The sequence below is a fragment of the Cuculus canorus genome, chromosome 15, assembly GCF_017976375.1.
Source record: "Cuculus canorus isolate bCucCan1 chromosome 15, bCucCan1.pri, whole genome shotgun sequence".
Lineage (NCBI taxonomy): Eukaryota > Metazoa > Chordata > Aves > Cuculiformes > Cuculidae > Cuculus > Cuculus canorus.
Genome location: NC_071415.1, coordinates 14,440,448 through 14,461,616, shown reverse-complemented (window position 1 = coordinate 14,461,616; position 21,169 = coordinate 14,440,448). Strand labels below are relative to the sequence as shown.

Here is a 21,169-nt window from a genome sequence, read left to right as displayed (position 1 = left end):
GGGACACCTCCCACTGGATCAGGTTGCTCAAAGTCTCATCCAGACTGGTCTTGAACACCTCCGGCGATGGGGCATGTTTGCTTTAAATAATGAATTTTATTAGATTCTAATGTTCTTCTAATGGCTTCTGCTGCTGTGGAGTGGTTGTTGTTAAACACTTTGACGGTGCAGCATGGTAGTGCGACTGGAGGGCAAAATGAGATAAAGGGGTGAATTAAAATGATTTAATTTTCTGAATGACAGAGCACAAGCAAAACAGTGGGTACAGTGAAATCAACTCACTCTCTTCCTAATATTTCATGAAACAGCCTAAATCTTGAGTCCAATGTAAAATACGAAGGAGATTCAAACTGTTTTGTCAATAAGTACCTTAAAACTATTTGCAACTGAAAAAAATGAGGAGAATACTTACGTTCTGTGTCTTCAGTCGTGTACTTGCTTTACGTGCTTTTGCTGACCAAATTAAAATATATGACCTAGGAGAATTACTTTCTTAAGAATCATGTGTGCCTTACTGGCAAAATGTATTAGATTTAGAAGTATTTGCTCTACTAGATGCTTAAACCTAGTATTTGGAAAGAAATGATTTTTAAAATCTATCAATTTTTATAACTGCTTTTAAAATCATGAATCCTCAATGATTGATTGTGAAAGAGCTTACCAACGCTGCTTAAAATATGGCTTACAACATGCTAAGTTGCTCTTAACTGTATGTAGAGGAAAATATGTACTGGGGGTGTTCAGCAATGGGGGAGGAAAGATCAGAGAGATATTAGTATTGTGGGACAAATTAATGCATCTTTGGTTTATTATACAGGTTACAATGCTCTTGTGTAATTGAAAAAGCCTCGTGAACTCTGGATTTGCATATAAATATAGAAAATTTGAATTTAGAAACTTGGAAATCGGTCCAGGCGGTAATTACTAGTTAAGTCCAATTAACAGCAACTATAATTGTCATCAATCTGTTTTCTTCATTTCTTGTTTTTGCTGATAGACCACTCGCGTATAGTACACTGGCAGACCTGGTACATCATGTCCGTCAGCACTTGCCACTCAACGATCTCTCCCTTGCTGTCCAGTTGTTTGCCAAGAACATTGACGATGAGTCGTTGCCTAGCAGTATCCAGACGATGTCTTGCAAGCTTCTGCTAAATCTGGTAGACTGCATCCGGTCTAAAAGCGAACAGGAAAATGGAAATGGTAGAGATATTCTTATGAGAATGCTGGAGGTATTGATTTGTTTAAAACATTTGATAATGAGTTGAATATCCTATTTTATAGTATGTTGTCAATCACATTTTACTTTTTCCTTTCACTGGAAATGAGACTACATGAAAACGGTCTGCATATCATATTTCATTTTAATACTTCAGAGAAGGGCTTTTTAAAATGCTGTGCAACTGGGGTAATATCTCGCTCATTGTGAGGGTGCTTTGCCAACTTGATTTATTCATTCAGTGACTTGTTTCAAGGCAGGAAACTGAATATCTGTGATACTGAGGATAGCTTAACTCTTAGAATTTTGTTGATTTTTTTTTTTTTTTAAATCGGCTTTTAAATTTATTTGTAATTTCCTTTTATCCTCACTTCAGGGTGTGTATAAATCATGGTTATTTAATGCCTCATAGGTCCTTGGCATAGCCCAATACAGTCTGTAAAATGTGAAATATCCTCACTTTCAAGACCTACTGGTTATTTTTAAGGAAATTTCAGCTTTTTATGCTTAATAGTAAGATTTATAGATGGAAAAATTAAATCTATTTTAAAAAATGAATTCAAATAGCTTTTCATTTTAAATCAAGTAGAATTGTTGAAATCAAGTTTTAGTAATTTTCAGCAGATATTGTTACTCTGGAACTTGTTAAAAGTAAGCAAACCACTTTGTTATACTTAGAAGTGTTTGCTGTCATTTGAATGACTTCAATAAAATTTATAAGTAGGTATTTTTGATCTTTGTATGGTGGCTTGATGTATTAATAATAAGTACAGAATGATATTTGAAGAAGAAAATTATTTTCTTTCTTCTTCCCCCTTCCTGCTCTTTCATTTCTCTTTCTTCTTTTTGCCTTAGGTTTTTGTTCTGAAATTTCACACGATAGCCCGATACCAGCTCTCAGTAATATTTAAAAAATGCAAACCCCAGTCAGAACTTGGGGCTGCTGAGGCTGCGTTACCCGGAGTACCGACGGCAGCAAATGCGGCACCTGTTCCTGTTCCATCTCCTGCCCCAGCCACTCCAGTGGCCCCCGCGCCAGTACCTGTGTTTGAAAAGCAAGGGGAGAAAGAGAAAGAGGATAAACAGACGTTTCAGGTCACAGATTGCCGAAGCTTAGTAAAAACTCTGGTCTGTGGTGTCAAGACAATCACGTGGGGCATAACGTCATGCAAAGCTCCTGGTGGTAAGATGGAATAATATTTAATTACAGTTATCTCTTATAGTTTTACAATTAACTCTCTAGCATGAAAGCAAATAGCATTTTTAATGGTTAACTACCATCTTATTTGTTTTCTTCTTTCAGAAGCACAATTTATTCCCAATAAGCAGTTGCAACCTAAGGAGACTCAAATCTATATAAAACTGGTAAAATACGCAATGCAAGCATTAGATATTTATCAGGTAGGTAACCTGGCCATGTAGCACTTCGATTTGTACTGTTGCCATGTGTCAGATCTCTTAATAGGGATGTATTTAGCAGATAAAACACAAATTTCACATGCAGTGTACTTTTGAATAAATCTTTAATTTTGGGACCACAGCTATGGGGAATTTTTATGAATTGCAAAGTACTTAGCACTTACAAGGAGTAAATTGTTTCCTTAGTAGCTACTATTGTCTGTGTTTACGCAGCCAGATCAGACTAAAAATATTAGTCTTTCATGCAGTGGATTAAATCTTTTCTTCAGAGAGGTAGTTTAGTTGAAGCTTCAGTTGAAGCAGTTGTATGGCTGTGTTTATCTTCTGTAGTTATACAAAGTACTGATGAATTGTAAATATATCTTCTACTGTTGTCTTTTTCCATTCCTGGCTTAATGGTTTTAAAATCTGTGCTGAAAACACTAAATTTTAATATTTTTATTGCACTGTTGCCTCTTGTGCCCAGCTTCCAGTTGTACAGGGCTTGCATGTGGGACCTGTGAAATGTCAGTCTTTTTCTTTAAGTAACTTTTAAAATAGTTTGGAAGAAGTTACTTGTAATTGTGTAACCAATAAGCGTGTTTTCTAAATTGCCATAGGTCCAAATAGCGGGGAATGGACAGACATATGTTCGAGTAGCAAACTGTCAGACAGTCAGAATGAAAGAGGAGAAGGAAGTTCTGGAGCATTTTGCCGGTGTGTTCACAATGATGAACCCTTTAACTTTTAAAGAAATCTTTCAAACTACTGTACCTTATATGGTGGAGAGAATCTCGAAAAATTATGCTCTTCAGGTATTATGTTCTTGTTTACTTTTTTCATTTTTTAATAAACTGCCTCTAGAAAATCAATTATGCCTTGAAGTACATGAGGTTGAAGTGGAATTATAATGTTGGAATTAGCATGCAAGATTTGAAGCAGTCTATAGAAAATGCTTTCCGGGCTAAATAATGCATTACAAACAGGAACACTTGAGTTTAGAAGAAATTAATGGATTTCATTCTTGAAAAGTATGGAACATTATGACGTTCCTGTTTTGTTCATGTTGTGTTAATGTTCTGCTGCTTCTTTACAGAGCACAGGTCCTATGATACACACTTAAATTCTAAACTGGAATACGTCAGTTGTATGCATGGTTGTTTGCTGCTGAGGATAACCTGAATCATTTGGGTAGCAGTAGAGATGGGGAAAGAAATTTATCTTGGTTTTTTTGTTTTAAATGGGTAATGCATTTATCCCTCTATTCTCTTTATTACAGCAACAATAACTCCTTTGTGATTTTCTTTTATAGATTGTTGCCAATTCCTTCTTGGCAAACCCTACTACCTCTGCTCTCTTTGCTACAATTTTGGTAGAGTACCTTCTGGATCGGCTGCCAGAAATGGGCTCTAATGTGGAACTCTCCAATCTGTATCTCAAGCTGTTCAAGTTAGTCTTTGGCTCAGTATCACTGTTTGCAGCTGAAAATGAACAAATGCTGAAGGTAAAGGTCATTTGTTTTAAAAACGAAAAAGTGTTTTGTCTCTTAATACTTCAGCTATCTGAGGAAACTGAGAGTTTTATGCTAACATTCGATATTCTTTTCATGTTAAAACCACCCTTAGTGATACATCTCCTTTTTTTCCAAATGCCAAATACATTGTCTTTTATCATAAGAGATAGTTTATAAGAGATACTGTGAATGTTTGCTTCATATTTGACACTTTAAAGTAGAGGTACTAATTCTGAGTATAAATGACTGATACGGGCTGTGGTCTGATTAGGATTGCCTTAAACCTGTGTAACTTCATGGTCGAGGTTTCCATGTCTTGGACTGTTTAGACTGGAATCACTTTTTCCTGTGTTGGTGAATCACTCATTGTTCACTCATGTCGTATTCAATGACATGTACCTCTTGAATGTGATATTTCTGTGCACTTGAAGAGTTTGGATTAAGAAATGCTATTTTTTTCTATTGACAACATATTGTCTGTGTATCCCAAGGATCTATTTATGTTGATGAGATCATCTCATTATTCAGTGAGTTTAGAAGTACTGACCTTGAAGGAAGAGTGTGCTTTTCTCATAAAAGTGACAGCTACCTATATCCAGAAAAACACTTTAAGATATTAGTTGAATGCTGCTCCTTCTCTCATCAGTTCTCTCCATTTCTCTTCCTTCTCCCTTAGAATAAACAAAATTTCTAATGCAGGTAACTGTGATAATCGTTTCTGTGCTTAATGATTCACTGCAGCAGGATTAGCTCAGTTTTCTGGATAGAAAAAATAGAATCTCCTCATTTTCCAGTTTCTTTGAAAGAGAAAAGGAATATGAAGCAATATGAAGCAAAATTCGTGTAATCTTGCTTAAATGCTTCTCATTTGTCATTGGAATCAAGGTCATTTGGATCTTATGGAGATTCAATTTAGAATGTGATTTACTACCTTCACAGTTTCACGCTTCTGTTACGTTTTTTTGTTTCCACAGGATTGATGATATGGGCCTTGGGTAGACAATTTAATTGAATGATGAAGGCCATTTGCAGCATTTGCATAGCAATGTAGCATGCTTTTGGGTGTTAATAAAATCCGGAATTGTGCCACTGTTTGTCCCTGATCTGTGAGAAACCTTGTATTTATCAACTATTTTTAATTGATTCCTGCAGACTCTTCATGTCCGGTGATCTAGAAACACCACCAGTTCCATAATGTTTTTTTCTACTTGTAAAAGTTTCCTTTCATAGTGAAGTCTTAGCATAGACAAAAATTAGTGATGAATTCCAAGAATTAGTGATGAATTAGATCAGGAGTAAATTAATACTGTGGAATGTCTTCTCCCATCTTTCTGACACTTCTGGTTTCTGCTGCGTGTCCCTACGTTCTGTGGAGCAAATATTTTTGATTGTGGCAGATTTGCAGAAGGTTTTTTGTTTTAATAGCATTAACTGCTTGGCGTAGCAAGCAGACTTGATTGTTTGGCTAATCTGAAAGCAACATCTAATTAAGTAAAGAGTGCTCTGTGTTCTTGATACTGTTCAAACAGAGATTTACTTCTTAACGTTTCCTCAATAGCAGTGTAAAATCAGTGTGGTATTGGAGTACTTGGAATAGCTGAAGGTTTTTGATCTGAAAACATGTCTTACGCTAAAATGTTGTAGAGTATAATGGTGACAAAGTTGATATTTTATTAATATTCAAGCTTTATTTTTTTATAGCCACATTTGCACAAGATTGTGAACAGCTCTATGGAACTTGCACAGACTGCCAAAGAGCCCTATAACTATTTCCTGCTGCTCAGAGCACTGTTCAGATCTATTGGAGGAGGCAGTCATGATCTGTTATATCAAGAATTCTTGCCGCTGTTACCAAACTTACTGCAAGGTAGACCAATACCTTCTTTCTCCACCCCAATTTCTGATCTTTTTATGCAAATAGTAGTAATAAAGTTATGTTATGTAATTAAGGGAACAAAACTAAAGCCCTAACCCCGATTAGTAGCTTCTTATTTTGAGTTTAGCAGTTGATGAAATATCTTATGTGGCTTATTTTTGTTGCCTATCAGCTGCTTCAGGCTCCATAGTTTTGGCTGCTTCACAATTTCTGCTGCTTGTTGTTCTGCTTCCCATTGTGAGGTCCTTTTATTTTTCTTTCATTTGTCTTTCTTGCTATGGATAACTTTGTTAGCATGAAGCGTTGAGGGGTAAGGGGAGTAGGAGAAGTGATGTTGCTGGGCCATCACTAGTTTTGTGGGAAGACCATAATAGAAAAGCTCTGGTTCTGCAGTTGAGGGCATGTGTGCACCTGCATGGTAATAAGTAGTGTCAGTTTGCAAAAAGAAATGGAAATAGCAATCGGTTTGATTAATTGAGCATTTGTGCTTGCAAGGACTGTGTTCCAGAGATACTGAGCAAGGAAATGTGGAGAACTACTTAAATCTGATGACAAGCTAATAGGAATTAATCCAGGAACGTGAAAACCTGTGGCTCCATCTGCATCTATAGGGACAATTTTTATTGTAATTAGAAAATACATATGTTATCTATAAATCAGTATGTAAAATCCATGCCAGTATAGAAGTCCTAGGTAGGTTTATAGATTATGTGAAATCTTGATGGGGAGAAAAAGAAGTTGGCGAATGTGTTTAGTCTGTATAGGACAGTGAATGTACTTGAACCAGATTTAAGGCTTCTTTTCAGGAGTCCAGATAGTTAAAAAAAAAATGTGGTTTTTTTTTTTTTAATTGATACAAGGCTGAGGTTTGAGGCAAATAATCGTTTTTTGGCCTTCATCCGCAGTATTCAAGTGCTGCTGTTGTGTCGAATATTATATTTTAGAATATGTGTGGATAATCTTTATTTTTTGTATATGCACGTACGTACAAAAACATGCACTACATAAAATCCTTAGATGTAAATTATAATTATGATAGCTACTATATCTTGCACTATGTTAATTTTAGAAATATAAGTTTTACAGAATTAAAAAATGCCACGTTCTTCTGAATTTAGGAAATAATTTTTAATAAACTGTGGCCTTTTTACTTTGAGTGCATAACTTCTCAATGATTTTCAGGACTTAATATGTTGCAAAGTGGCCTTCATAAACAACACATGAAAGACTTGTTTGTAGAGCTCTGCCTCACTGTGCCTGTTCGTTTGAGCTCGTTACTGCCATATCTGCCAATGCTGATGGATCCTTTGGTGTCAGCTCTCAATGGATCTCAGACCCTGGTTAGCCAAGGCTTAAGAACTCTGGAATTGTGTGTGGATAACCTGCAGCCAGACTTTCTGTATGATCACATTCAGCCAGTTCGGGCTGAGCTAATGCAGGTAAAAGTGTTGTTTCCTATTAGACCACAAGAGGTCATTGATTTGCTAAATATTACTAGAAATTTCTGTGAAGCTTAGGGTATAAAAATTGAAGAATCTGTCATGAGAACCAAACCAATCTGATTTGTATGTAAAAGACCAGTTGGTGTTGTCCTGTTAAACTGAAAACTCTGCAAAATTTTAGAAGTTAATTATTTCTTCTATACCCCCGATAACTGGGTAAAATTGAGACTTGGGACTCAATAGCAAGAACATTACTATGTATAAGATTAGTTGGTTCAGAAAATGATGAAAATCAGTTAATTCTTTAAAAACAAAATAAGAAAAGCTAGTTACATTCAGCATAAGAGTCATAGGATTCAGCTATATCAAGTCTTACATATACAGTGAATATGATGTGGCTGAAATTTGTAACAATATTTTAAATGTCACTATTTCTTCTATGTGGTCCATGAAAATACTTAATCGTTTAATATTTACTTTATTTGCTTTTCATATTTTTGAACTAGCTCTTTGAGGTTAATTCACTTTAGCCTTAACTGGTCTGTGTACTTTTTTCTTTTTTAAAAACACTCATGATGTTATTTATCTAATATTAGCTCTAAATGTGAAATTACATTTTAGTGTGGCAAAGATTCTGTAGTTTATCATATTAATCTAATCTTAAAGTGCACTTTGGGCAACCTTGTTACAAAAATGCTTGAACAGTCGTGAACTTAGACTGCTTTTGTTCAATCTAGATAAGTATTTTTTGGAAGTTACACAGGATCAATTACCCAGATACAAGAATAAGTGTTTTCCTTGACATTTTTTTACATTACAATTTGAAAATATTTGAAGTGAGACTAATCTAGCCATGGAACGTTTAAAATGCTTACAGGCTTTGTGGCGTACACTGCGCAATCCTGCAGACAGCATTTCTCATGTGGCTTATCGTGTCCTTGGTAAATTTGGTGGAAGTAACAGGAAGATGTTAAAGGAATCGCAGAAACTGCAATATGTGGTCACAGAAATCCAAGGACCCAGTATTACAATTGAATTCTCAGACTGTAAAGCATCCATTCAGCTCCCAATGGAAAAGGTAAGGGCTTAAATTCTTGTCTGTGCTATGAAACAATCTTACTAATATTTCCTTTATTAGAGGAAATAATTCTGTTTCCTTGTAAAACTTTGATAAAAGATGTGCTGTGTCTGCCAGTTTCAAATGAGTTAATGAATATCCCAGTTTCAAATGAGTTAATGAGTATCTAACATTATAGCATTTATATAATTAAAGCAGGTTAAGGTCCATTAATACCTGATTATTTTTGTTTATATCCCCGTAGTTGGACAAAGAGATTTCTGATTAATTTATATTGTGATGAAGAAACAGAATCTAAACCCACTCTATTTTTTTTTTAGTTTGTATTTGTTTCAAGTAATTTTTGAGTTGCTAGATGTGGTGAGTAAATAAAAAAAGTTGTTTTTTTTAATAGGTAGTGATCAGTTCAGAGCCACCATATAAGGCAGGTAGAGCTACCCTTACTTGTTGCTTCATTTAGGCCTGCAAAATTAGCAGAAACTTGCCAAACTATTATTTCTTTTTTTTTTCCCCTTAAACTATTTTATGTCACCCCTAAAATAGTAAGAGTTAAATTTGCTGTACTGCTTTTACAAAGTGATAGAGTGGGGAGCTAAACTCGCACAAGTAAATGTTTTGTGTGCATTTTTTTCCCCTTCCTAACTTTTCGTGTACTGCTTAGATTGCGAGCCTGGACTACTCTGAAACCTCCCTATTTTCTTTTTCAAGTATACCTAAACCTTGTTGTAGAAATTCCTCAGTAGTGATCATTCCAGTGACTCCCAAAGATTTGGGTTTGTTTGCTGTCTCTCGGTGGGTGTAGTACTTCCAGCTGCAGAACCACTTTGTACGTGTAGCAGCTTTCATCTGACGATCTCCGTGCATCACAAATGCGTAGTTCCAAGTAATTACAGCAATATAATCAGTGCCTCTGTCTTGGGATCTGAGAGTGGAGCTGGATTCTGAGTTAATTTGGCCCATAGAGCCTTAATACTTACGTTTTCAATTAAACTTCCACAAGTAGGTGTGATCTGAACGTAGTAAACAAATTTTCTTTGCAGGCAGTTGTTTTTCTTTGGCTCCGTACAGCCAACAGGCTTAAAAATAGCTTGGAAAAATGATTCTTAAAATGCATATTTCTCCTCTGTACTGAAACTGATGAGTTGAATACATAAAAATACTGTAATTGCTGACAGTTTCCTGTCCGCTATGTTTAATTCAAACTAGTTTTCCACAGTACTTATGCATCTAACATATTGGTTAAGGATACTGAATGATCTTCAGCTTCTTGGTGGTGGCTGCCAAACACTCTGTATCTATAAAACAAAATGTCAAATTAAAGAGGGGGGAAAAAGTGAGAAAAATGGAAAATGAGAAATTGTGTTTTCTTTTAGTGCTTTGATAGTCTTCTACGCACTGTGTAATACTCATTGTTCTTTTCATTGCGATGCTGATACAGTTATTCAAACAGCAATGAGGTGACAACTAGCTAAGTCAGTAAGCAAAGATAGTTTTCCTTTCAAAGAAGGAAAATACCCACTTCTTTGTAGCAGAGCCTTTTTCTGCTTAGTTCTGTTTAAGCCTGGCTGCTTAAGTTTCATTTACTTTTGGATCAGCTATTGAAATTCCTTAATTTGTGCATTCCGAAACAGTTTCTGTATGTGTAGAAGTGCGTTTTATATCTACGGTATATCGGGATCAGGAACAGCAATTACTGCTGGTGAAGGTGAGGGAAAATTTTCTTCATGTGGAGAGAGAGAATGACGGCGTATTTTTTGTTACAGGCAATTGAGACTGCTCTGGACTGTTTGAAGAGTGCTAACACAGAACCATATTATCGGAGACAAGCGTGGGAAGTAATCAAGTGTTTTCTAGTAGCTATGATGAGCCTGGATGATAATAAACATGCATTATACCAACTTCTTGCGCACCCCAAGTATGACAATTCTTTAAACGTAAATGTGTATGTAAAATTTATAGTGTCTTTAGCATAACCTAATTTAGAAACAACAGTTAGTCTAAGCAATGTGTCCTTCACAGGATATATACCTGCGGGTTTATCCTGCGTCCTTTTGAATCAATGCAGGACTTTCCAGTAAGAGGAATTTTGTCAGCGTATTACTTAATGCCAGTTACATGTGTTAATATTTCGTACTTAAATTTTCTTTCCCTAATCGCAGTTCAATGTATAATTTGTTACATATGATCAAGCATTTTTAAAAATTAATTTTAGTTTAATATATTTAAATAGTTGGAATATTCTGATGCTTCATTGCATTTTAAAGATTAACTTAGATTGTGATGTTTTGTACGTACATCTACGGTTTTAGTAAAGTGGAAGAGATACAAAATTCAGTTTCATTCAGTGACCAAACAATAGCATAGTCACACGTGTGCAGCCTGTATTTGTCTTAGTGTGGGAACTTTTTTATTTTGTATTGATCGTTTTTCTTTTTTTACATTTTATAATTTTAGTAATTGATACTTAATGAGCTTATTGCTTTTAGACAACTTGAACATCTTTGCCCACAAAGTGTGTGCTGACTCCGAGTCTTGCAGTGTAGTGAATGTAGCTAAAGTTTGTAGTAGCCTTTATAATTTGGACTTGTTAGACTTGACATAAATACAGCTTTGCAATGGATAGGTTTTGTTGGGCAATGATTTGATAAATAATGTTTCAATCTTTTGAGATTAAAAACAAATGTCATTTTAAAAAAGGGAAAAAATGTCAGAATATTGAAAATGACATTCTATAATTGAGTTGCAGCGTGATGCCTGCATACCTATTATTTGCGATAGACGTGGCTTCTTCTGAGCCACTGGCTTTAAATGTTCCTGATGAAATTGAGCTATCCATCATCTTTGAGACCAGTGGTTGACAAAATTAATATGGAGTAAGCAAACTAGTCTAGCTCTATCAAAATGAGGGGAAAAAGGGAAGTGGAGAAGGAGTTAGGTGCTGAAAGCAAACTCTAAATCAAGTGCCAGGCAATGCTCATGATTGAGCTGCCAATGCTGCAGTTTAGGATTATAATAAACTTAATTTTGTCTTTCAGCTTTACTGAGAAGTCCATACCCAGTGTAATTATTTCACATCGATACAAAGCTCAGGATACTCCAGCTCGTAAGACGTTTGAACAGGCATTGACAGGGGCTTTCATGTCAGCAGTCATCAAAGACCTGAGGCCCAGTGCTCTGCCGTTTGTGGCCAGCTTAATCCGCCATTACACGATGGTGGCAGTCGCGCAGCAGTGTGGTAAGTCAAGTGGGAACAGAGGTTGTGTTCACTGTCAGGAGAGGAGTGGGAAAGCTTATACTTTTTCTGATAGCAATCCGTCTTAAGACAGTCAAGGTGTTGCAGTTGCTTCTGAGTACCTACATTGTACATGTTTGATGGCTGAAATATGTTTTAATTGTTTTAAAAAACAGCCACCTAATAATACCTCTAAAGTGCTACAGCCAATGAAATAATTGCAGCTTGGAACAGTTTATATTTCCAGAGCATTTGTGTAACTTGATCTACGCAGTTGTTTCTGTGAATGGTCTTAAGTTGGATTGTTTCCATTTGTTGTTTTGAAGGACTATCGGAGGAACTGAGTAACTGTTAGAGCACTGCAGTTTCTTGTATCTGTGAAGAAAACTTCTTGTTTGGCATTGGACTGTATGACAAGTAACTTGGGAAAAGATGTATTATAAGCATATCACTCTTCATTGTCACATTAATGTAACTTGAATTTTTATGAGTCTTCGTTTTAATTAAATCTTCTTGCAGTGCATAGTTTAGTGCATAGAAGAAAATATTCAAGTAGATGTAATCTTTTTTCTTTTAAGAGTGAAGAACGCCTTACAGTCCATTTATATGCAAATAGACACGTTGCTTACTGGTTTTGCCATCAGCTTGTCAAAGAAGTAGTACAATCTAATTCAAAGACTATTCATATTGAAATATCGCTTGTTTTATTTTTTTCCCCCCGCCCCTTTCTCCCTTTTCTTACCCAATACAAATTACAGGCCCCTTTTTGCTGCAATGCTATCAGGTTGGAAGCCAGCCTAGCACAGCCATGTTTCATAGTGAAGAAAACGGGTCAAAAGGCATGGATCCCTTGGTGCTTATTGATGCCATAGCAATCTGCATGGCATATGAGGAGAAGGAACTCTGCAAAATAGGAGAGGTGGCTCTAGCAGTGATATTTGACGTTGCAAGCATTATCTTGGGATCAAAGGAAAGGGTAATATATATAATTATTTTTTAAAAGATCTAGTTTCAGCCAATATAATTTTGCTTCTAAAATTTTAGAGACCTGAAAAATTCAGTAGTGAGCTGAAAAGGCAAACTAATACATTTGTTTGTTTCCAGGCTTGTCAGCTTCCCCTGTTTTCATACATCGTGGAGCGTTTATGCGCTTGCTGTTATGAACAGGCATGGTATGCAAAACTAGGAGGTGTTGTGTCAATTAAATTTCTTATGGAACGACTGCCGCTAATTTGGGTCCTCCAGAACCAGCAGACTTTCCTGAAGGCACTTCTCTTCGTTATGATGGATCTAACTGGAGAGGTATTTAATAAGTGAATTATATCAAATAGTATCAAACAAACTTTTGTTCTTAAATTCATACTGATGGAACTCTTGCTAAGATTGATTTTAATGAACTTGGGAATGTAGCATATCTGTTATAGATAGGAATGAATTTTAGCCATTTTAACTTAAACCAAGACCTGAAGTTAGGAATGAGGTCTGTTTTTTTCCACGTAACTTTCCCAAAGTTATTGGAGTTACATTTGCGACTTTAAGAGTAGAAATGTGCAGGTCACATTCAGATCAGTAAAAAACCACTAGGTTCACTGTCACTTGCATGAAAACCACTATTTTTTTTCTTTTTTCTGTGTTTAGTCTGAAAGGTGTTTGTGTTATTGGAAAGCTGTATGTAGTTATAGATACTTAGAGAATAGGCTGCTTGACCTTTTCTCAATCATGAGAATCATGGTGACAAAAATGCAGCGCTTGAGTTCGCTTATGGTATTGCACGGCATTGTGACACGGTTTTGGAAAGATTGGCAGGAAGACTAGTTGAATATGTGTTCTGTTTAAGCTTTATATGGTTTTAGCCATTTGCAGAGGGTTCATCAAAATCAAATGCTAAGTTTGTTGGCGAGTAGTGAGTAGACTTGTGATCTCTGTTCTTATACGTATTTAATAAAAATGATCTGTGATACCTTAGGTTTCCAATGGAGCAGTTGCTATGGCAAAGACCACTTTAGAACAGCTTTTGATTAGATGTGCAACTCCTTTAAAAGATGAAGAAAAAACAGAAGAAATCCTGGCAGCACAGGAGAAGTCTTTCCATCATGTAACACATGACCTCGTTCGAGAAGTAACCTCTCCAAACTCTACTGTGAGAAAACAGGCCATGCATTCGTTGCAGGTACTTGCACAAGTCACTGGAAAAAGTGTCACAGTAATTATGGAGCCACATAAAGAGGTAAGCAGAAATGCTTTCTGAAAGTCCGAGAGTGTTTAAAGATGTTTACCAGTTTGAATTTGCAAAATGCTTTTCTGAGTACACTTTCCTGCTTTAATGAATTAAGTTCTTAGTGCTTTGATAGCACGTGTTTGTCATTTGCTGGGTTTCAGTGATCTAAAATACACTGTGGCTGGAGTACTATAGAGATTCATACAAGCTATGCCTGACTACTTAGCCAGTGTTTATAGTGTCTTTAGGTCTATTTACTTCCTGAAACTGTGGACTGCTTGTCCTACCTGTAATCAGACTTAGGCTAGGCCAGGTAGATAAAGCTTTTTGAACCTCAATTTTGTGTTATTATCTAAATATGAGCCATACTGCTATGTCCTTCCCTATCCAGAAAGAGACTACAAAGATCAAAGCTGATTCAAATCACTTTTTGCTCAGTATTCATTAAAGCTAATAGTGTTCATACTCTTGAAAGACAAGTAAATGTACATAAGGAACTAACGGCCACCACAACATATGAAATTATCAGTGTTGTTATTGTAGTGTGGAAACAGAGAGAAAACACCCTAAATCTGTTCATGGAAAATACATGATAATTACAGATACAGAGTGGTTTCACTAACTAACTGTGCCTGAAGTCAATTCAGAGAAATATAACTCTTCTTATGGTCTTACTGTCTTCTTACTCTTACTGTCTGTAAGAGGTTCCATGACTAATGGTGTCATCGTAGTGGCTAGGTCTGTGGGATCATTTGAAAAGACTGCCAATTCAGTATTCTAATTTACATTGTGTAGGTTCTCCAAGACATGGTTCCTCCTAAAAAGCATTTACTTAGGCATCAACCTGCAAATGCCCAAATTGGCCTGATGGAAGGAAATACATTTTGCACAACCTTGCAACCTCGGTTGTTTACAATGGATCTAAATGTTGTGGAACACAAGGTTTTCTACACAGAGGTAGATTCTTATTAATTTTCTTGTATTTGAATGTAGATCCTTCAGTAGTGATGGTGTTAGAACTTTCATTGTTAAAAAGACATTTTTTTCTGTTTATTTAAGCTTTCAGCAGGATGAAAGATTTTACCTTTTGAGATGTGGACTGAGATCTGCCTTTACCTACAGCATCATAGCTCTCAGAATATTCTAATATGTCTGAAATATATTAAATGAAGTTTGGTTTTATCCTGATCTAGGAGTGCTGACTTTTCTTATTTAGGTCTTATTTTATACACAGTATATCTATTAAATAAATTGTTGTACCACTAAAACACAGATATTGCTTGTTAAGGTATCAGTTTGAGTACAATCGGATATTAAACTATCATCTGGATTTAACTTTGAGAAGCTGTCTAGTCCCTTGGTTTCCTGCCTGTCTTGTCCAAACGTAAGTTCAGAAAGACTTTGATACCAGCAGTGACATCAGTTAGCCAGACGAGTATGAGGTATAGTTGTCAAAGCAGAGGATCCTCTTTTTTCCTTACGACAGACCCAAAGTACTGTAGATGAAAAAAATATAAGGGCAGAGCGCATAATATTGCTATTATGCAGGTCTGAATTTTAATAGCCTTCTTGGATATAGGTGCAGCCTGGATGCTGCTAACTTGCATAACGCGTGACTTTATAGAATTACCTCAAGATACTTTCTGCACATTTTTTCCCTATTAACTGCCCTCTGTTTTCTTAACCCTCTCAATACTTTCAGTACTATCACTGCCATTCAGGAGGCAGTAAGCTTTTCTGTAGACTTATTCTTTTATCATATATGCAGCCGTAGACCAGCTAAGTATTGGCTAACGGTGCAAAATAGCTAATTTTTGCCTGACTTTTCTCTGGTGGGAGTGCTGATGGGCTCTCTTGCCTGGGACTGACTGTTTTCTTGGGAACTTATACCCTGATTTTGAGTAGAATTTTTGCCTGTTGGTGAAATTTGGAGGTTGATTGGTGTGCATGAACATGGCTCTTTGAGGAAACAAGACTCAAGAGGTAACTGGTAATACCATTTCAAACGTGATTCACAATCCTGTGCTAAAATGGTTGCTTATTTTTTTCTATAGTTACTGAATTTATGTGAGGCTGAAGATACTGCCTTAATGAAACTACCTTGTTACAAAAGTCTTCCATCACTTGTTCCTCTTCGGATTGCAGCCCTAAGTAAGTAAAACTTCCTAAACAAAATTTGATGTAGATAACTGTCCTTGTGAGCAATGGGCAGTCTTCTTCCCAAGATCAGCAGAAAACTTGAGCACTTGAAGACTGATGACTGCTCTCTAGAGGTCACAGTTTAATGGAGAATAATGGGAAAATATTGCTACTTTATTAATAACTAGGATTTAGCTTCTGAAATGAACCCAAAATATTTTTAGACTAATTATGTTATATACTATTAGGAAAACTTTAGAACACTCTTAATAGAATTTCCATTCTTATACTATTTTACGATGCCTAGTGCTTTTGGCAAAGCATGCTATGCTTTAGCTGGCTGTAATTTAAGATGAAATAGAAGAAACTTGAAGAGAAGAAATGTAGAATTAGAGTTTTTTTACTTCTCTTTTGAAACTGACTTAACAAAGAGAACAAATTTACTTTGATATTTGCAGATGCTCTAGCTGCCTGCAATTACTTGCCTCAGTCGAGAGAGAAAATCATTGCTGCACTTTTCAAGGCACTTAATTCAACAAATAACGAACTGCAGGAGGCAGGAGAAGCATGCATGAGAAAGGTTAGTATATTAAAACAATATTACTTTCGAGGCCATTGTTCTCCCTGCTTTACTTCCTTGTTATGAAGCTTGTTGGGAAAGTTCTCTACAGGAAATAGCTGCTCTATAAAGTTGTTGTTATTTACACTAATATAATTAACTTGCTGTCAGATGTGGCTTTTTAGGGGTTTGAACTTAGACATAAAAATTTCTTCTGGTGGAAATTACGCATTTTAAGCTTTTGGACGAGGACCATAGTATGTCTTTCAGTCTTTCTGCCTGTCCGGTCTTTTGGTCTTTCTGTTTGTCTGGTCTTTGTAAATGTATCTTCTTTTCCAAAGAAACGGTGTCAGGCCATCCCAGCAGTTTTGCAAAAGTGCATGCCTGGCTTTATTGGAAAAGCTTTTCTCATGTTTCTTCTTTGTTCCTAAACGAAGTGGTAGAGACCCCATAGTTGGTTTTGGAAAAGTAAAGAACCCCGCACAGTCAGGCTGCATGAGAGTATGGCATTTAGGTTAAGGAACAGGCCTGTGTCATGACTAAGGTCAGAATTAATATCCTTATGTGGTGCAGCACTACGCTGTGTTCTGTGGATTCTGGGTACCAGTACCAGTGTCAAAAAGCTGGAAGGACAGCAAGAAGGATATACTGTCATTGTGATTTTTTGGCCGTTAGATGTGCCTAACTCTGACTCAGCAAGATTTTAATACCATTCTTCTAAATATAGAAAATGATAATAAAAATACTTATAAATTTGTAGTGATGTGTATTTTGGCTGGCACATAACAGTAAATCCAACTGTGGTGACACTGGTGGTTTATATTTGTTCAGGCCATTGACTGATTAGAGGTCAGACATTGTCTTTTCATGTCACTCTGGTCATGAAAGGGAACGTACTTATTATTTATGGCTTGCTGGTGATATGGTTGGCTTGAGAAGTAAGAGGGAGCACATAAGGGTTGTTCTGACCTATGCACTTGGTATAAGATTTTTCTAATCCTTTTTTCATGTGATACATCCATGCCTATGGGGTGTTTGATTATGACAGGAAATATTCTCTCTGGCGGCTTGTAGCAAGGTTGTCTTGACCTTTTATGTTAGTCAAGATGCATGCAGATTGTAACACAGAAATTTGCTCTGTTGCCTTCAGCCGGATTCACAGTCAGTTATTAATAAATCCATCTTGTCACCGTATACTTTTCCAGCAATTAATATTGTTTAAGCTATTGCATTCTGAAAGTACGAAATAAAAGAAGAAAAATGAAGTCAGCAGAATTTATCTTGCTGACGATGCTTGTATGAAAGTCGCTCCCCTCTCCATTTGTATCTTAAACCTGTACTTTTTTGCAGTTCTTGGAAGGAGCTACCATAGAAGTTGATCAAATTCATACACACATGAGACCGTTGCTTATGATGTTAGGAGACTATCGAAGCCTGACGCTGAATGTTGTGAATCGCCTGACATCTGTCACTAGACTTTTTCCAAACTCTTTTAATGACAAATTCTGTGATCAGATGATGGTAAGCTGATGCAAGTTTTCTTTAGCTTTTCCAGAAGAAATTTTTTTTTTTTAGCTAATATTCGTACTATTAGGTTGTCAAAGAACAAATTCAGTAGTGAGTCAATGTATATATTTGGAAGCAAAAGATTTCTGTTTCGCAATTAATAGGAAAAAAATTGTCTTCAAACATTTTGAGTTAATTTCTAAAGAGCTACCAAACCAGAAAGTTAAAAGATGTTCTTTTCTAGTGATGAGGTACCTGGTTATGCGAAGGTCTGCTTGGACAAATTTGTCTTAAAGCAAGGTGTCAGCAGCCTGACACACTAAGAAGATCCTTGAAAGTATGTTTTACTTCCTGCTGGACTACGTCTGTCTTGATGTTTTCTTGATTTATAAAACGATGGAAGATGGCACCGTTCTTATTTGCAATTTTTAATCTATGTATGTGAATTCTTTATCCTTTTACTAATGGTTATTTAAATATTTAAATGCACTCATGTCAAGCAAATTATTAAAACAAGTATAAGCCTATCGGACTTCAGACTTTTGTGTCTTTTAATGTATCTGCTCTTGTAACCCCTTCTTTGTTGGAGATGGAGAGGACTTTTAGCAACAGTAAACTTTTCAATCTGAGGGAATGAAAATAACAAATAATCTTTCACTTTGTTTCCTTTAAACAGTTATTTCTGCCTCTGCTACTTCATTTCTTGTAGCATATGCTATCACTTGCCAAAATGGAACACTGTAATTAGGAGAATAATACTAATTATCCTCTCTTTATAGCAACACCTGCGTAAATGGATGGAAGTTGTAGTTATTACACACAAAGGTGGACAGCGGAGTGATGGAAATGTAAGTTAATGAATGCTTTTCTGTGAGAAGACAAGAAATAAATAGTATTAATGTTTTGGAATTACAGAACTCATTGAGTTGTACATGTGGCCGTATCTGATTACACACAGATGTTTTGTTACAAGCTAATGAACTTGTATATATGTTGAATATTTTATACAAATCCTAATGAGAGGAGCTGCTAATTTGCTGACAATGGTTTCTTTAAAGCCTGTTCTATTGCTTTTTATTCTTTTTCTTTGGGATTTTCTGCTTAGAAATCTGTTTTTCTTGAATGGGTGATGAGCTCAGCAGCATAATCCCTCTCTTTTCACTAACATGTTAGGTATTTATAACATAATTTTGAAAATTATGCAGAATAATGATTTAATCCCACTTGGTTTTCATAAATTATATTTACAATGAAGTTCAGTATTTACCAGTTGTGATCACAATAAAATCTCTCTCCTGTCCAATGTTGAACTATGGAGAGCTGCTTAATTTTCTTATAAATGGAAAATTGTGCAGCATAATGACAGCACTGTATGCTCCTAGCAATACGGCACTGAAGGGAATTCCTGTGTCATTGTTATTTCATGTAGATTATCAGAATCCCATGTTTTTTATTGAGATTTTATTAATAATTTCATTAAGTGTTGAGATTTATTATTGCAACTAGGAAAAAAATGAGGGGGGAATTTTATTAATTTCTTTGTTCTTCAAATTAGAATGAAATTAGATTGGCTTTGTATTTCCCCCAGAACATGGGGAGAAGCTTTATGACTTTTCATTGCTCTTCTTGTTGCAAAGAGAGCTTTTAAATCTGAATTTAGTCATTGCTTTCTATTTAACCTAGATATTCTGTAACGGAGTAGAATTTGTTCCTTATGTTTAAACTAAAAAAAAAAGCCTGTTTTTGTTAAACACAGACATTCAGGTCAGAGTAGTTCTAAGCACTTCATAATGCTTGTTTACAATTCACTTTTCCTCAAATTTGATGATTACAGATATCTTGTAGAAATTTTGTAGCAATAGTCTTTCAAACCACAGTGTGGCACATCTAGAACAGTTTTTAGTTGTCTCTATATCACGTCTAATTGTGAATTCTTCTGCTTTTGTTGTTTTCTTTTGATCTTTTCCATGTAGTTGTGTGTTCAATCTCCTAAACCTGTAATTTTTTAGTGTCTGTTTAAAACGCGTTGAGGAGGAGGTGCACACCAGACACTTGAAAACGAACCTTGAGGGAGAAATCTATGGAAACATTTTCGAATAGAATTGTGTGACCGCAAAGCTGTTTGAAATACTACTTTCCTGCCCCCAAGTTATTGCTCTAAAGTTTCTTTAAAACTAAAAACATTAGGAAATTGAAGGGGGGCACAGCCAATTGTGGATAAGTGTGGTCTGTGTACAATTGCTGTGGCAGTCTGTGTTCATGTCTGCGTGTACAGTGTGCTGTTGCTGTAATTATATCTTTTCCGTATGGAAAAAACACAGGATGCTGAAACTGGTAGTCAGAGTTACTGTAGCTGGCCTTGCGCTTCCTCTGGTTTCTTCTTGATATAAATCCCTTCTTCCTCTCTTCCCTACCTCCCCAAGGAAAGCTGTGGTTCTTTTAGGTCATGTCCAGTAACTGACAAAATGAGTTTTGAATAAATGGCAGCCTCTGACTGTCCCTCTTGCAAACAGTGGCATCACGGTGGAAATTTTGCATTACAGCCTATTAGAAAGACTACAGCTTGATCGTTAGCATCTTGAAGCTGGACAAATTTGTCTTTGAAGATGCTAAAGTTTTGTTTCCCCTACTTAATAATTTTCGATATCTTTTAATTTACTACAAATATTTGAGAAGCTATGGCTAAACAACGTACAAGCAGGAAAAAAAGGATGCTTTTCATCCCAATTTTTGGGAGAGCAATTCAGAGCATGGGAGATACTTACTGTCTCCATTCTTTCAGTTCGAGATGAGAAAGTAGCCTTACTGAAGTCAGTTTCTGACTGCAGTGTGAAGAATAGCATAAACCTATTTGTTCGTTTATTTGATATTTTTGTGGGCTTTTTCTTTTCATGCTGTGACTTCTGTTTCGGTTCAGCCTGCCACAGAAGGGTTAGAGGTGAGAAACTCAGTGGAGGCATCAGGAAGTTCTTTGTTGTGGAGTTTTTTG

The 21,169-nt window shown here is 36.0% G+C and overlaps 1 protein-coding gene across 4 annotated transcripts in view; it reads left to right on the top strand.

The window, feature by feature from the left end:
• TRRAP (transformation/transcription domain associated protein) overlaps window positions 1-21,169 on the top strand; it is an 85,393-nt gene that overhangs the window by 10,017 nt on the left and 54,207 nt on the right. For 2 of the 4 annotated variants that reach the window (XM_054080664.1, XM_054080666.1), the window contains exons 14-31: window positions 998-1,232; window positions 2,075-2,402; window positions 2,523-2,620; window positions 3,238-3,432; window positions 3,930-4,121; window positions 5,832-5,997; window positions 7,189-7,445; window positions 8,326-8,526; window positions 10,290-10,441; window positions 11,562-11,761; window positions 12,517-12,734; window positions 12,863-13,060; window positions 13,725-13,985; window positions 14,772-14,933; window positions 16,031-16,127; window positions 16,574-16,695; window positions 18,025-18,195; window positions 18,960-19,028. In XM_054080664.1, coding sequence (XP_053936639.1) covers window positions 998-1,232; window positions 2,075-2,402; window positions 2,523-2,620; window positions 3,238-3,432; window positions 3,930-4,121; window positions 5,832-5,997; window positions 7,189-7,445; window positions 8,326-8,526; window positions 10,290-10,441; window positions 11,562-11,761; window positions 12,517-12,734; window positions 12,863-13,060; window positions 13,725-13,985; window positions 14,772-14,933; window positions 16,031-16,127; window positions 16,574-16,695; window positions 18,025-18,195; window positions 18,960-19,028 — 3,322 coding nt within the window. Of the gene's footprint in view, window positions 1-997; window positions 1,233-2,074; window positions 2,403-2,522; window positions 2,621-3,237; window positions 3,433-3,929; window positions 4,122-5,831; window positions 5,998-7,188; window positions 7,446-8,325; window positions 8,527-10,289; window positions 10,469-11,561; window positions 11,762-12,516; window positions 12,735-12,862; window positions 13,061-13,724; window positions 13,986-14,771; window positions 14,934-16,030; window positions 16,128-16,573; window positions 16,696-18,024; window positions 18,196-18,959; window positions 19,029-21,169 lie in introns of all 4 variants that reach the window. The other 2 variants (XM_054080662.1, XM_054080665.1) reach the window with 1 other exon arrangement.